Raw genomic sequence first — 14,637 nt, forward strand, 5'->3', positions numbered from 1 at the left:
ATTTACAGGGTAAGGCAGAGAAGTGGTTTAGAAACTGGAGGCCTGGCCATCCCTTAGTTTCTTGGCAAGAATTTGTAGAAGCAATCGAGAAGAGATTCCAAGAGACTGATGTTGTGGATGTTGTAGAACAACTCACTTTGTTGAAGCAAATTGGATCTGTGGTAGAGTACCAAGATCAGTTTGAATCCATCAAGTTGAAGATGGAGAAGGTACACCCTGAAAATTCTGAATCCTTTTATCTATCAGCATTTACAACTGGTTTAAAACCAGAAATTAAATCTGCTGTTAGATCTGATCATCCTAAAGACTTATATGATGCCATCAAACAAGCAAAACTTGCAGAAATCCACCTTAAACATGTAGTTGACTTTCTTAAACCAAAACCTGCATTCAGATCCCCAAATCCAGTAAAACCTTATACACCCTACTCCAATACAGGCCAGAAACCTTACACACCCTTCACCCAAACACCAAACCTTCCTACTAAAGTCACTGATCCAAAACCTGCAATCAACAACCAAACCTTCAAGAGAACCCCTGGAATATGCTGGAAATGTGGCGATAAATTTTTCCCAGGCCATCAGTATAATGGGAAGAAACTTAACATGATAAATATGGAGTTAGAAGGAGAGGAAGAAGGGGAAATTGTAGAGGAAGAGGTGGAGCCTTCTGGAGAGTTGCTTAATGAAAACATTGAACCTATTTCATTATCGGTTAATGCTTTAGATGGGGGAGTTAATCATAACACCATTCGGCTCAAGGGAATGTTGAACAAACGAGCACTTATGGTTTTGATTGATTCAAGCAGCACTCACAGTTTTGTAGATCAACATTTGGCAGCTGAAGCTAAGTTACCACTTCTACAAGTCAAACCAGCTACAATAGTAGTTGCTGATGGGCGCCAAATGACTGTAAGTACTCTATGTGATAGCTTTCAATGGTCCATGAAGGGGTCTAAATTTCAATTTCCTGTGAGAGTATTGGAATTAGGGGACTATGATTTGATCCTCGGAGTTGATTGGATGAGGAATCATACCCCTGTCACCTTTGATTTCGATCATAATAAACTCATAATTCATAAAGACCAACAACCTATTGAATTGCATGGAATGACCGGAGAAATTAAGCTTAAGGCTATTTCACTCAAATCAGTGAATCAGTTGGTGTCTAAGGGGTGGAAAGGAATCACCTCAAGGTTGTTTCTAATTTCTGTCAAAGAAGAGGAAGAAAAACACATTCCAGACCCTCACCTACCTCAAGTTGTCCATCCTTACCAAACCCTCATAAACACTTATAATGAACTCTTCCAACCACCTACTATGTTACCTCCTCCAAGATCACATGATCATGCCATACCTCTAAAACCTGGAACAGAACCTGTCAATGTTCGCCCGTACAGATACTCTCACCACCAAAAGAATGAAATTGAAAAGTTGATAGCTGAGATGTTGGAGAATGGAATCATACAGCCTAGTCATAGCCCATTTGCATCTCCAGTCCTATTGGTTAAAAAGAAGGAAGGCACTTGGAGCTTCTGTGTTGACTACAGAGAGCTCAATAAGGCTACCATTAAGCACAAATTCCCAATTCCAGTCATTCAGGAATTGCTTGATGAATTGCACGGAGCAAGGGTTTTTTCTAAAATTTATTTAAGGGCAGGATACCATCAGATCAGGATGAAACCAGAAGATGTCCCTAAAACATCTTTTAGAACCCACACAGGCCACTATGATTTTTTAGTAATGCCTTTTGGGCTCACTAATGCCCCTGCCACCTTTCAGTCTCTTATGAATACTATATTTTCCCCTTATCTCAGACAATTTGTGCTAGTTTTTTTTATGACATACTAATTTACAGTAAAACAGAAGAGGATCATCTCATTCACTTAGAGATGGTGTTCAAAATACTCAAACAGCATCAGCTCTTTGCTAAGGGCTCCAAATGTGATTTTGGAGTTTCATAGGTGGCCTATCTAGGGCATATTATATCAGCTGCGGGAGTGGCAACAGACCCTGCCAAGATAGTTGCTATGCAGAAGTGGCATGTCCCATCTTCACTTAAGCAATTGAGGGGATTCTTAGGCCTTACAGGCTACTACAGACAGTTCATTAAAGGCTATGGTGTGGTGAGTAAACCCTTAACTGAGCTTCTTAAGAAAGACAACTTTCACTGGACTCCTGAAGCCCGAACTGCCTTTGAACAGCTTAAGTTGCTTATGACTCAACCACCTGTATTAGCCCTGCCAGACTTCTCACAACCATTTGTAATTGAGTGTGATGCAAGTGGGACTGGAATTGGTGCAGTATTGATGCAACAAGGAAGACCTTTGTGTTTCCTTTCAAAAATATTGAGCCCTAGAAATCAGCAGCTATCTGCTTATGAGAGGGAGCTCCTAGCTATATTGCAAGCATGCACTACTTGGAGGCATTATCTAGAGAGTTCTGTGTTTACTATCAAGACAGACCATGAAAGCATTAAACATTTGCTAGAACAAAAGCTGCATACTTATCTTCAATTTAAGGGCATCTCAAAACTACTTGGGTTGGATTACACCATCCAATACAAGAAGGGAAGTGAAAACAAGGTAGCAGATGCCTTATCAAGGCAGAATGAAGAAGGGCAGGGCATTTCCGTAGGGTTAAAGGCAATCATCATGGTCATTCCAACTTGGTTAGAGGAAGTACAGGATTCCTATAAAGGAGACACCACTGCTGAAACCCTTATTCAACAGCTGATAGTCAACTCCACTCCACAATCAGGGTATACCTATACTCATGGGCTCCTCAGGTATCATTCTAAATTGTACATTGGGACTTCTACTGAAAGTAAAATCATAGGAGAATGCCATAATTCTCCTGTTGGTGGACACTCAGGAATCAAGGCAACCCTGACCAAAGTCCAACAACATTTCTACTGGCCTCATTTATCTAAAGCAGTCACAACTTGGGTTTCAAATTGTGATACTTGTCAACGGTGCAAAGTGGATCACTCAGCCTATCCAGGTCTTTTACAACCCCTTCCAATTCCTGCAGGAGCATGGCAGGATATAGCCATGGATTTCATTGAAAAATTACCTAAGTCTGGAGGGTATGACACCATTCTAGTAGTGGTAGACAGGTTCACCAAAGGAGGTCATTTCATTAAACTATCTCATCCTTTTTCTGCAGCCACAATAGCATCAGTGTTCCTCGACAACATTTTTAAGATTCATGGCATGCCTAAGAGTGTGGTCTCTGATCGTGACTGGATTTTTACAGGAGTTTTTTGGAAGGAATTACTGAAGTTACTAGGCACTAAACTCCAGTTTAGTAGCGCCTATCACCCTCAAACTGATGGCCAGTCTGAAAGGCTTAATCAGTGCTTGGAAAACTATCTCAGAAGTATGTGCTTCTTGAAACCTAAGGCTTGGTCCAAATGGCCTAGCTTGGAAGAATTCTGGTATAACTCATCTTATCACAGCGCGATAAAAATGTCCCCTTTTGAGGCCTTGTACGGAACAGCACCACAGTTGCCTATTTTGCCTTCTCTAGTTTCCAAAGTAGCAGCAGTTGATGAGATGCTTAGAGAAAGGGACTCCATGAATGCTCTACTTCGAGAATGTTTGAGCTCAGCCCAAAATAGAATGAAGTAGAATGCTGACCTTCATCGCATAGATAGAGAGTTTGAAGTGGGAGATTGGGTGTTCCTCAAGCTACAACCTTATAGACAAATGTCAATAGCCCTCAGAAGCTCCATGAAAATTAGTGCTCGCTATTATGGTCCCTTTCAGGTTCTGCAACGTATAGGCAAGGTGGCATACAAGCTAAACTTACCTCCAGCTTGTAAAATTCATGATGTATTCCACATCTCACTCTTAAAGAAAAGACCAGCACCCACTCATGTTCCCCTCACTACTCTCCCTCCTAGTGTTGCTGGTGAAATGATTATTACCCCCCCCCCCCCCCCTTAAGGTCCTAAACACAAGGAATGCAATTATTGGGGACAAGGCAGTTCCTCAACTCCTCATTCAATGGGAAGGTATGCCTGTTATTGATTCTACATGGAAAGATAAGGACACTATAGCAGTTCAGTTCCCTGAGTTCTTCCATTCTTGGGGACAAGAATGCAGTAAAGGAGGGGGTATTGTGACATACAAAAGAAGAAGTCAGAAGTGAAAGGAGTGATGGTGATATTGTTCTTTTAATTTCTGTTATTGCTATTTGTGTAGGTTATTCTGTCATTTAAGTTTTATTCCCTAAAGGTTAGTTTTGGTATTTGGTCAGTGTAGTGGTTCTGATGTTGTGTGACCTATACCAGCTGGCATAACTGTTTTTGTCCTTACCCTAAAGGTTAGTTTTGGCATTTAATCAGTTTAGTGGTCCTACCTGCTGTGTGGCTTGTACCAGCTGACATAACTGTTTTGTCCTTACTCTATTTTAGAGAAGGCTGTTCTCTGTAGAGGTTATCGAATGAATTAATAGAAATCTATTTCCTCTCTTTTCTCTCTCTTCTCTCTCTCTCTCTTTCTCACCTCACTATTCTCTTTCTCAATCCTTCTAAATTCTAACGTCAAAATCTAGTTTTGACACATTGATTTGAGAGCAGAGTGAATCAGCTAGGACTTTCCATCTGCATAAAGAAAAACTAGTTATCTTTATCCATTACGTATTATGAATTACTTCACATTTTCTATTTGGTCATGTAAATTTTGTATTTGGTTAGAATGATGAACATAGAATAGTGCAGTAACTACAATTTTAAAATCTTGGAGACAAAAAGGGCAAAAGAATCTTTTTCTTTATATTCTGTACATGTGGGTGCTTAAAATGCTCAAGGATTTTTAATTCCTCACTAATATACAACTACGTGTACATATCTTAAACGATCCTAGAAAAACATCCCAACTCAAATAGATGCTGAGAAATGTTAAAACACTTGAAAAGATGAACGCCGGAGCAACATCAGACCAGGACGCTATTTTAATAGCGCATAATTTGCACAATGCTTCCAAAGCAACATCTACTCTCAACATATCTCCCTTTTCCCCCACAATAGAGCTCCAAACATCGTTACAAGCCAAGCCACACTCAATACCCGAGTCGATCGTTTAGGGACGTTCGTCCATCACCAGATTGTCCTGCATTCAACATTAATATCAAAATAATAATAATAATAATAAAATTGCTAGAGCCAAGTTTAATTGTGAAAGAGAGAAATTACCTTCTGGGGGCACCCAAGATTCATATTCTGGATTGCTGTTAATAAATGACGGTTTCTCAGGGCCAAGTACTCTTTTTGGCTTTTTATTATCCTTACTAGCATGTCCACTTGTGCCTATATCTCCTAGTTCATCTTCTGCGTGATACCCTCTTTTATGTTTCAATAGCAATGCCACTGCATCTTCTGCTGCTACCTTGGCTTCTACAGGGGATGCTGCAGCATTGTTATTGTTAGCCCCGGCTCCTTCAGTTTTCTTCTGTTTCCTTATTATCAACCCCGGAGCAGCATTTTCAATGCCAGAATCCCCCTTACCGGGTTCTCCATCTACACCAAGCATGATTTTTTGTCGGTCTTTGTAATCGACAAATTGGTCTGTTTCATCTACATCCAAAATTATTTCTTCTTTTGTCTCTTTGGGTTTCTCGTGATGAACTGCACCAAGCCATTGAGGTTCTGTAACGGTATACACTGAGGGTGCCGCCTCAGGTGCATCAACAATAATCTTGTCAGCTTCGGGATTTTTCTCTGATTCAACGGGAGTAACTACTGAATCTAGAGTTCTCTCTTTCTTTTCAGAGGTGTTATCTGTTGATGTTTCCACACCCTTGCCTTTCTTTTGTTTCACATGTGGTTGCCTTTTGGTAGTAGCAGCAGCAGGTTTTTCAGCTGTATCGTGTCTCAGCTCTTGTACTCTTGAATCCCTTTTCTTAGCAGCTTCTCCTGATGGGTCGGCAATTTTTAATAGGAAGAGGATCCTATCGAGTTCAGGTTGGAGAGCAGACATCTCTTTTTCAATTTTTGTAGTTGTATCAAGCACTGAAAGTAGTATGTAATTAGCAAGAGAAGATGGAAGATAAACTGCTTTTTGAATACATAAACTTAAATGATTTAAAAAATGCTATGCCGTAATCGCTTACCTAGTTGAGTTGACAGCCCTGACATGTAAGCATCAAGAGCGTCGTCTCCAACTTCAGTTCCTTCTGTAGTTTCAGATTCCACCTTATTCTTCTCCATCAAAAGCAACTTCTTTTTATCTTCCATTACTTTCATAATGGCATCTCTTTTATCAAGAAGGCTATCAGCAGTTTCAATCGACTGGTTTTCATTACCTTTTTGTACTGAAGGCTTTTTTGTCCGGTCATAGAATTCATCTTCGTCACTGAGGAATTAAAAGACAAAAGATTGCCTATCTATTACATGTTCATAATCATAATATGAATGGAAAAGACATTTATTAGAAACTCATTGAATATACAATTGAGCAATAATGTAAATCCTGATCATGATTCCAATCCAGCCGGAAAGCTATGGACAATTCAGAATGTGAAGGGATGATATCATAACTATCCATGGTAGCATTTTAAGGTTCAAGAGGAATTCTACAAAGGTAAAGTACCTCGTAAAATCTTCATCATCTTCTGCTGTCCCCTTTTTTGTATTGCTGGATCTCCTTCCACCACGTGCGCCTAAACTTTCCCGGATACTTTCATTCAATGTCTCTTCCAAGTTTTCCAATTCTTCTAAGATCTATTAGAAATATGAACAAACAACATGGTGTTTTAGGGAGAAACTAAAAGAGTTTTCCACTACAAAAAAGATAAACCACAACCATCAGAAAACACTTAAGAGAGCAGCTTATACCTCTGTCATTCTTTGCTCATTACGTGCAATCTGGGTTTGCTGTCCTTGTGTCAACCCTCCCTGAGCAATGTCTTTAGCACGGATAGCATCTATCTCCTTCTTCATATGCGCAATCTACAGCCAAGTTTGTCGTACAAGAACACATTAGCAATAAAACTAGCACAATAGGACAAGAGATGTATGCCTATTCAAAGACAATATCAGACTCCATAGACAATGTTGCTGGTCTACAGAAAAATTGAACAGCATTGTATTGTATACATTCAATTCTCTTTTATCTTGATCCCTTATACCAGTAAAAGCTTCTACTAAAAAATAGAGATTCTATCAGTTATATGATATATGATGATTTTGTAGTTTCCAGTAGTCCATTGCTCCCCAATGACTTCAAGTCGTTGACCTTATACTGGACTATTAGCTGTCAAACTATAGTCACAAGCTTCATGTGAAAACATGTTAACCTAGTGCTATGCACAGGCCCAAGTGTACAACAGTTACTCATGGACAGCAGAGAAAACTCATTGATTTGTAATTGGTTTAGTCTTCCTATGTCTTAGCCTCCATGTCTTAAGTCTATTTTTATGTAATGCACAGTCAAACAAATGGTAACTGTATGGCAAGGCCCAAGTGTACAACAGTTACTCATGGACAGCAGAGAAAACTCGTTGATTTGTAATTGGTTTAGTCTTCTTCCTATGTCTTAGCCTCCATGTCTTAAGTCTATTTTTATGTAATGCACAGTCAAACAAATGGTAACTGTATGACAAGGCAGTTACTGGAAATTACAGCTCTGTACTATTCAGGGAAAATTACAAAAAAAATAGCAATCACTTGATGCATTTGTGAAGTGAGGACCCTGGTTTAATTTTTAACAAACAGATACCCTGTGCTATGCTTTGTTATCAAAAAGAGGATTCACTTACCCCACTTATATATGATGATGAGACAAAATTGGATGAAGGTATTATTGTCCATTCAATATATTCTCCATATAAAAAGCTCTACAGGAAGGGAACTAAATGAAAAGAGAATTCTAAATCCCTAATTTCTCTGAAGTCCCAAATTGCTAAAATACGAGGTAACTAGACTCAAAAGCAAAGCTAAAGAAAACATATAAATGCATGTTCTCACAAAAATGTTTGGATAAAACAATTCATTTCAACCCATACAAAATGGGTGAAGTGAACTCAACAAAGTAAAGTGTTGAACAACAAAGACTGAGACTGCAAAGAAAAAGAAAGTTGAACTCACTGTCTAATATGAGTTGGTGGGGACAAGAGCTTTCAACCAACCATTAGACTGCCCATCACAAAGCAAAGGTAAGACAAAAAAAAATGCCTACAATCTGAAAACCCCCCAAAAATGGAGGGTATGTAGGTCAGGAGGAAGGTTATCAATTGTTGAATTCATCTCTACTGCTTTTTTGGTTTCTGGATTTTGCCAGTTAATGTGTTGATGGAAGATAAGCTTGTCTCATGAAACCATTTGAACTAAAAGCTTGAGCTGATAGTTAACCCAATAATAGCTTTCGTATTAATATCTGACAACTTGCAAACGGAATAGTATTCAACTTTGATTTTGCAATAAAATTGGAATAGTTGTGACCATGAAGAAGAAAGAGTAGCAGAACGAGAGAAGAAAGAATAGCAGAATGAGAATAAAGGTATGATCTGTTGTGGGATTTAGATTGTTTTACCAAAAATTGTATTAAAGATCGGGTGTGAAAAAAAGAAAAACAAAAAAAAAACAAAAGTGGAGTTGGTAGGGTGGGCTTGTTGAGTAGGTGGTATTTAAATTTGAAGATGGGTTAGATATTGTATTTCGTTCTCAGGGTAATATGACAGACTGAATTTGGATTTGTTGATGAAGATAAGAGAGAGATGTACAGAAACTAGGAGGAGAAATGCCACTTCCTCTTCTTTCAGCTTCTTCTCTGATCTGCATTCTGATTTCTTCTGAATGCATTTTCATTCACAAATGCTTCTTTTCTTTCTTCTTGTAAAACCTCAGCATGATTTGAATGGTTTCTCTGTTAGAAAAACTTCCTTTTGAGCAACAACACGAGTTTTTCTTATAAATATTCAACCTAGAAAAAAAGATTGACAGATTTATCTTACAAGGTTTTAGACAAATTGGGACTTCAGAATTTTTTTTTATTTAGTTTCTCTAGGGCTTTTTATGTGAAGTAGAACATTGAACAGACAAAAAAAACCTGTCCAATTTTGCCACATTATCTTATATAAACTGAGTTAGTGAAATGGCCTCTATTCCGTAATGGAGTGTAGCACATGGTATCCACTTATGTATAAACCATGGTCCTCACTTTGCAAATGCGTCAAACCATGATTTTAACGAGCCCTAGCCATAGTAATCATAGATAGAAAATCAAGTAAACAGGATAACCCTACCTGTACCATAATCAGATCCCAAAGACTCGCCTAGAAACTTTCTGATATCAGTCCACCCTATTATTAACCTATAATTTCATACAAATCAATAGCTTTAGGCTGTAAATGTGTAATGCAACACCTTTTTCTTCTCCATCAATCAAAAGTACAATGACAGTTAACAAGTAGAACAACAGTCAGAGTTAGATAGGTCAGTTCAGAGTTAGATAGGTCAGTTTTTCTGACTCCCAGAACAAGTGCAATGCAAAAGGGGGAGGGAACCAAATAGTACAAACAAATAAACTCTGGAGATATGCTCAAATCATATGTATCATAAGAATCAAGTAATTTACTGTATATTAACCTCGGATTAATAAGGAAGTTAACACCATACTAGATGGGGAAGCAGCGAAAAGTGAACAGTACTCACCTTTTCAGTTCGTTTGATTATTTTTTCACGGGTTTTTTCCTGCTTCTCTGTAAGTTGACCTCTATAAGTTTGCCATGTAATTTCATCACCATCATCCTATATATTGCCAAAAATAAAAAAATAAATAAGAAATTATTTATCCCATCCTAAACCACATTAAAAGCCCAAATCTGAACAGAAAAACTGGGGCTACACGAGCCAATTCAAGAAAAGCTTCCTGATTTTAAATTACAAAACAGCCAACATTAACATTAATACGGAAGGTGGTTAGCAACTGTATATGATGTTTTTCTAACATACTTAAATTATATTATTATCACCAACCTCCTCTTCTTCAATAGCATCTTCTCCCATGCCCCATGAGATACCATCAGCAAGGGAAGCCTCTCTTCTTGCTCGATGAAGTGAAGCTTCTCGATCAAACATCTCTTGCCGGATCTTATTTTCTCTGAGAACCTTCGAGTCAATTTCCTGCATCAATGAACCATGTGGGAGATTATAGCATTTGATACATCAAAAGTCAAAACCATGTAAGGAAAATACAATTATAAACGCAACCAGAGCTATGCAATGACATCGAGAACTGGATCTACAGCATGCAATAGCATGTTCTCATCTGAAATTATAATTTCTTGGTTGCATAGTGCAAACTAAAAAACCTTCCTCCTTTTCGTTCTCTTTTACGTTAATGACTTCGGCAAATCTCTTCCATTTGAACACTTCATAATCATAACTATGAAGGAAAATAAAAATAATAATAATTTTAACTCAAAAAAACAAGTTTCCTGATGCAAAACGATTGCTCAGTTAATTATGTTTGAGACGGCGATAAGAGTCTTACCTGTGGCATTAATTCAGGTGGTCCTTGGAAAATGTACAACCGGGATGAGCTGTGCAATAGAAACAGAAATGTTGATGAGGTTGTAATTGAATCTAGTCTTATGTTACCACAGTCAAAATCACAATATTATTCACTTTTTTCAGTTCACTGCAATACGCTGTCAATTTTGAAATTATGTAACATTGAAAATGAATACACTTTGCCTTGCATCTGTGAAACAATACTCACTCTTTGAGCTTATCCCAAAATTATGGTACTCAAAATCCTAACAATGACATGTACGTGGAAGGGATTTCTTTGTGAAAAACAGAGCTCAAGAAAAACGTACTTCTTGAAGAACTATATGTAAGAAAGAAATTTCCTTCAGAAGTCTAACATTTGATGTTTGACAAGAACTGAATGGATATCTTCTTTTTCAAGTGAAAGAGGAATGACGGATAACTAAAAATTAAACTCAGGGAATTTATTAATGCACGGATGGAACACTGGGATCAACGAATCCAAGCAAATAATGTAGAGATGGAATTCAATGATTGGACAGGCAATTATTACAGGGATTCATGAAATTTTGGGAAGAGAATATTATTTCATTGGATAAGTTCAAGATGAGTTATTTATTTCCATATTCCTAAGTTTGGGATGGTCTTCAAGTTGTTATTATATTGCTTTTTGAACTTCGTGAATAGCTTTATGAGGTAATTGATGCTAGGTTGCAGCTTGATATACATGTTGGAAACTCTTTCTCATGCCTTATATCAATGAGATATTAATTTTATTGATCACAAAAAAAATGGGAAGGTAGAAGAACAGTAAAAAGATACTCACTTGCCAAACCGAATAACATCGCCAACATGTAATTCCACATACACCTGTTTCTCAACCTGATAAACAGAATCAGCAAATGAGTTAAGAACACTAAGTTGAGAGCTGACTATTTCGTAAAAGCATTAAAAACCATTAGAACACAAAGAGATAAGCACCGGTATGGAAGGAACTTTGTTTATCTTCTGTTGATTGGAAAATCACAAATTGAGAATAGCTACAGCTAGACTATATTTATTTATATAAGAAGGATCTATTGCTCTCCTTACAGGTAGTCAGATGGATAGATCCCAATTCAGATAAAGTCTCTCTTGTTTCATTCTTGAAATCCCTATTCAAACATGTATTCTGTTAAACCATCAAACTTACTGGTTTTCTGCTAGTGTGTCTATCATTAAGATCAACATAAAGTGTTAACATATCTGCTGAAGTTCATTTTCACAAAAGTGATTTACACGAGCTTTTACTTCCTATAGAAACGAGTATGAAGAACACATTTTTCATCACTTCGCAAGTAAATTGGTCACCATAGGGAGTAATAAACTTCTTATAATTTAGTTTTAGGACCCAACCTACTTGCAATTAAAGGCCGAACACATCTTACTGTACAGGTTAATAGAATTAAAGTTGCATCAAACCCACATAGAAGAAAGATTAAAGGCTTCTGAAAGACTTCTCTATGTACTTTCTATAACACAACTACCTTTTTTAAGCAGTTCAAACATTAGACAGCATAGTATAGCAGTTACTTAATTGTGATATGTATTAGCCTTTAAAATTAAATTTGTATACCAAAGTACTATAAATGATTGGGAGACATTACAATTGCTTTTGGTAATTTATGTGACAGAACCCTTGCTTAGCGGGGAAGCGTAGTGCACTTGGCCGCCCTTTTCTTTAGGTGGGGTTAGCGCCACTAATTTGAAAATGGGTTTATTTAGTTAAAGCTAAAGCTGAATACTCAACATCAATAATGATTGGTATTTCACATTTCATGTAACACCCAATTCTGAACATGATTATGAGACCTCTAAAGAATTTATGGAATTATAACAGTGTGTACAGTCGTAGACATCTAAGGAAACACATAAAAGACATGTTTTATATTGAACTTACAATCTGATACTTCAATACATTTCAGAAATCAGAACTTCAACTTCAATTCAATTAAATGAAATTAAATTAATTTTTAACATTTCAATCCCAATAAACAGTGATAATTGAAAAGATAATCACATGGTAATACCTGACGCTTGTTAATGGAAGTACCATGTGTACTGCTAAGGTCGTAAAGGTAGGCATCTCCCTTTCTTTTGAACTGGATAACTGATGACCAGAGATAACTAGTTAAATCACATCACAAGCAACCCATCCTGGAGTAAATTTCAACATTCCATGCTTGAAATCCCAACAACTAAGAGCTTTTGATTCTACCATTGTGCTTCAGATAGAATTTATGAAAGAGAAAAGATTAACCATCATCATGATGAATATACAAGTGCATTGGGGAAAAAGTAAGCTCAAGACAAGTCAAATTTATCTTTGCAATAATATAGGTAGTTCAGATGCAAGTTGATCAAATTAATCCTCAAATTGAACATTAGCCTATTAATGAAGAACTAGTGTTTTGAGGGGGGGGGGGGGGGGGGGGGGGGAACTAAGAATGTAGTAAACAAGCCTTCAAGCATCCATTAGCATTCTCAATGCCAAGTGGATATTAAAATGAAACTAAACTATGGGAAATGCAATAGTTTTTATACAAAAACACCACAGCATCTTTTCATTTTACTTTTTGGAATAGATCATGTATATACACATAAAGAATATGTAATATTGAACTGAATTTTCCCCCAAAAAGATTAATAATAACGTATAACTGATAAGCAAGCAGACAACAAATTATTTTCGAAAATTATTAATAAATAGAGCAAGCAACTACCAGCATGAAAGCGAGAAATGGTCGGGTGTTCAAGAACAAAGTCGCAAATATCTACCCGGCCAAACATATAAGCTCCTTTCTCAAAGCTGCCACAATTGTCAAAACATAAATAGCAATCTGAGAATTACTTAACTTTTAACTGGAGTGGTTAGAGATTCATATAAGTAGCATCTGAAATTAACAAACGAAAACAATGCTCAAATTCACTTACACATCCAATTGATCAATGATAGAGCCATCTTTGAGAACTTCAATGTAGAACTTGTGGCAAGGAGGACTACTCCATTCAGGAATAGTGTAGGGCACCGAAGTCCGAATTGAATTGGAAATGACAGAGTTCGAAGTCGGCTTTTCGACAGTATCAGGGTCGGGAATAGTATCAATTGTGGAGAGCGGTGTTGGAGGTGGGCCCATGGGGGCTTTGGTTTCTGTTGAAGAGTTCTGAGGTTCATTTAGCGTTGTAGGCTCTGGTTCTGCGGTGGCGACGGTGGCGGAAGCAGGTTCCGGGTTTCTAGAAGGTGGAGGTCCCATGTCGGTCGTCATGTTTAGTTCCTGTAATTTGAAAAATGCAACGAGAGAGAGAGAGAAGTTGAAGAGGCAACACGCGCCACCCGAAGTGTTTAACCCCTGCGAGCAGATCTTCAACTGGTCGAGGCAAAATGGGTGGGCCGGTTCTTTTTCTTCTTCTTACTAAATTTTGAGCCGTATGTACAAATTTATCCAACAATTTTTTGAAACGGTTTGATTGTCATCTAAGAGCATCTTTAGTCCCAAGTTACAAACTTTGCAACTTGGTAAAAGACACGTAGGAAAGTAACAAGGTAAAAGTTATATAGCATTAGGATAGGTTGTTATTTTGAAATTTTATGGGTAAAAGAAAAGTATTATTATTAATAATAAGTATCATATCTGTAATTTATCAGGTACTTAAAGGGTAATTATTTAACATTTTAAAAGTAAAAAGTTAAAGTAGTGAGGACGCCTGACGTGCCAGACCTGGCGCGTTAAGCCACGCGCCAGATCTGACGTCTCTGGCGCCCTCAGTGGCTTTAACTCATCAAAATTTTGGATTTTAGGGAGATTGGAAAAGTTTGTAACCAAATAAAGTTACAAACTATATTTGTTTGTAACCCCTCTAGTGGTGGGTTGTAACTACACATGGGTAGGTAACAACCAAATTACTCCCACTAGAGATGGTCTAAGGGATATATTAAACATTTAAAACATTTTTTTGATAGGAACAGGGGGGAAAAAATAAAAAAAAACCAACAAAAACCTAACCTGGGATTAGCCTAGAGAAGCTAACCCCCACCACATCATCCAACAGGACCAAAGAAAGGTACTCAAGAGGAGAAGAGAATGTAGTGTCACCCCACAT

General features: G+C 37.5%; 1 protein-coding gene across 1 annotated transcript; it reads right to left on the bottom strand.

Moving 5' to 3' along the window:
• Window positions 1-4,758: 4,758 nt before the first annotated feature.
• On the bottom strand, window positions 4,759-13,941 carry LOC136207561 (uncharacterized). Its single transcript, XM_065998751.1, has 12 exons — window positions 13,471-13,941; window positions 13,260-13,345; window positions 12,567-12,646; window positions 11,324-11,379; window positions 10,499-10,547; window positions 9,982-10,128; window positions 9,658-9,753; window positions 6,841-6,954; window positions 6,596-6,726; window positions 6,117-6,358; window positions 5,200-6,015; window positions 4,759-5,116 (listed from the first exon to the last, which is right to left on the bottom strand). Exons 1-12 carry the CDS (start codon window positions 13,800-13,802, stop codon window positions 5,067-5,069), a joined length of 2,199 nt encoding a protein of 732 aa, XP_065854823.1. The 5' UTR covers window positions 13,803-13,941; the 3' UTR covers window positions 4,759-5,066.
• Window positions 13,942-14,637: the final 696 nt, after the last annotated feature.

Source organism: Euphorbia lathyris, chromosome 1 (genome assembly GCF_963576675.1).
Source record: "Euphorbia lathyris chromosome 1, ddEupLath1.1, whole genome shotgun sequence".
Lineage (NCBI taxonomy): Eukaryota > Viridiplantae > Streptophyta > Magnoliopsida > Malpighiales > Euphorbiaceae > Euphorbia > Euphorbia lathyris.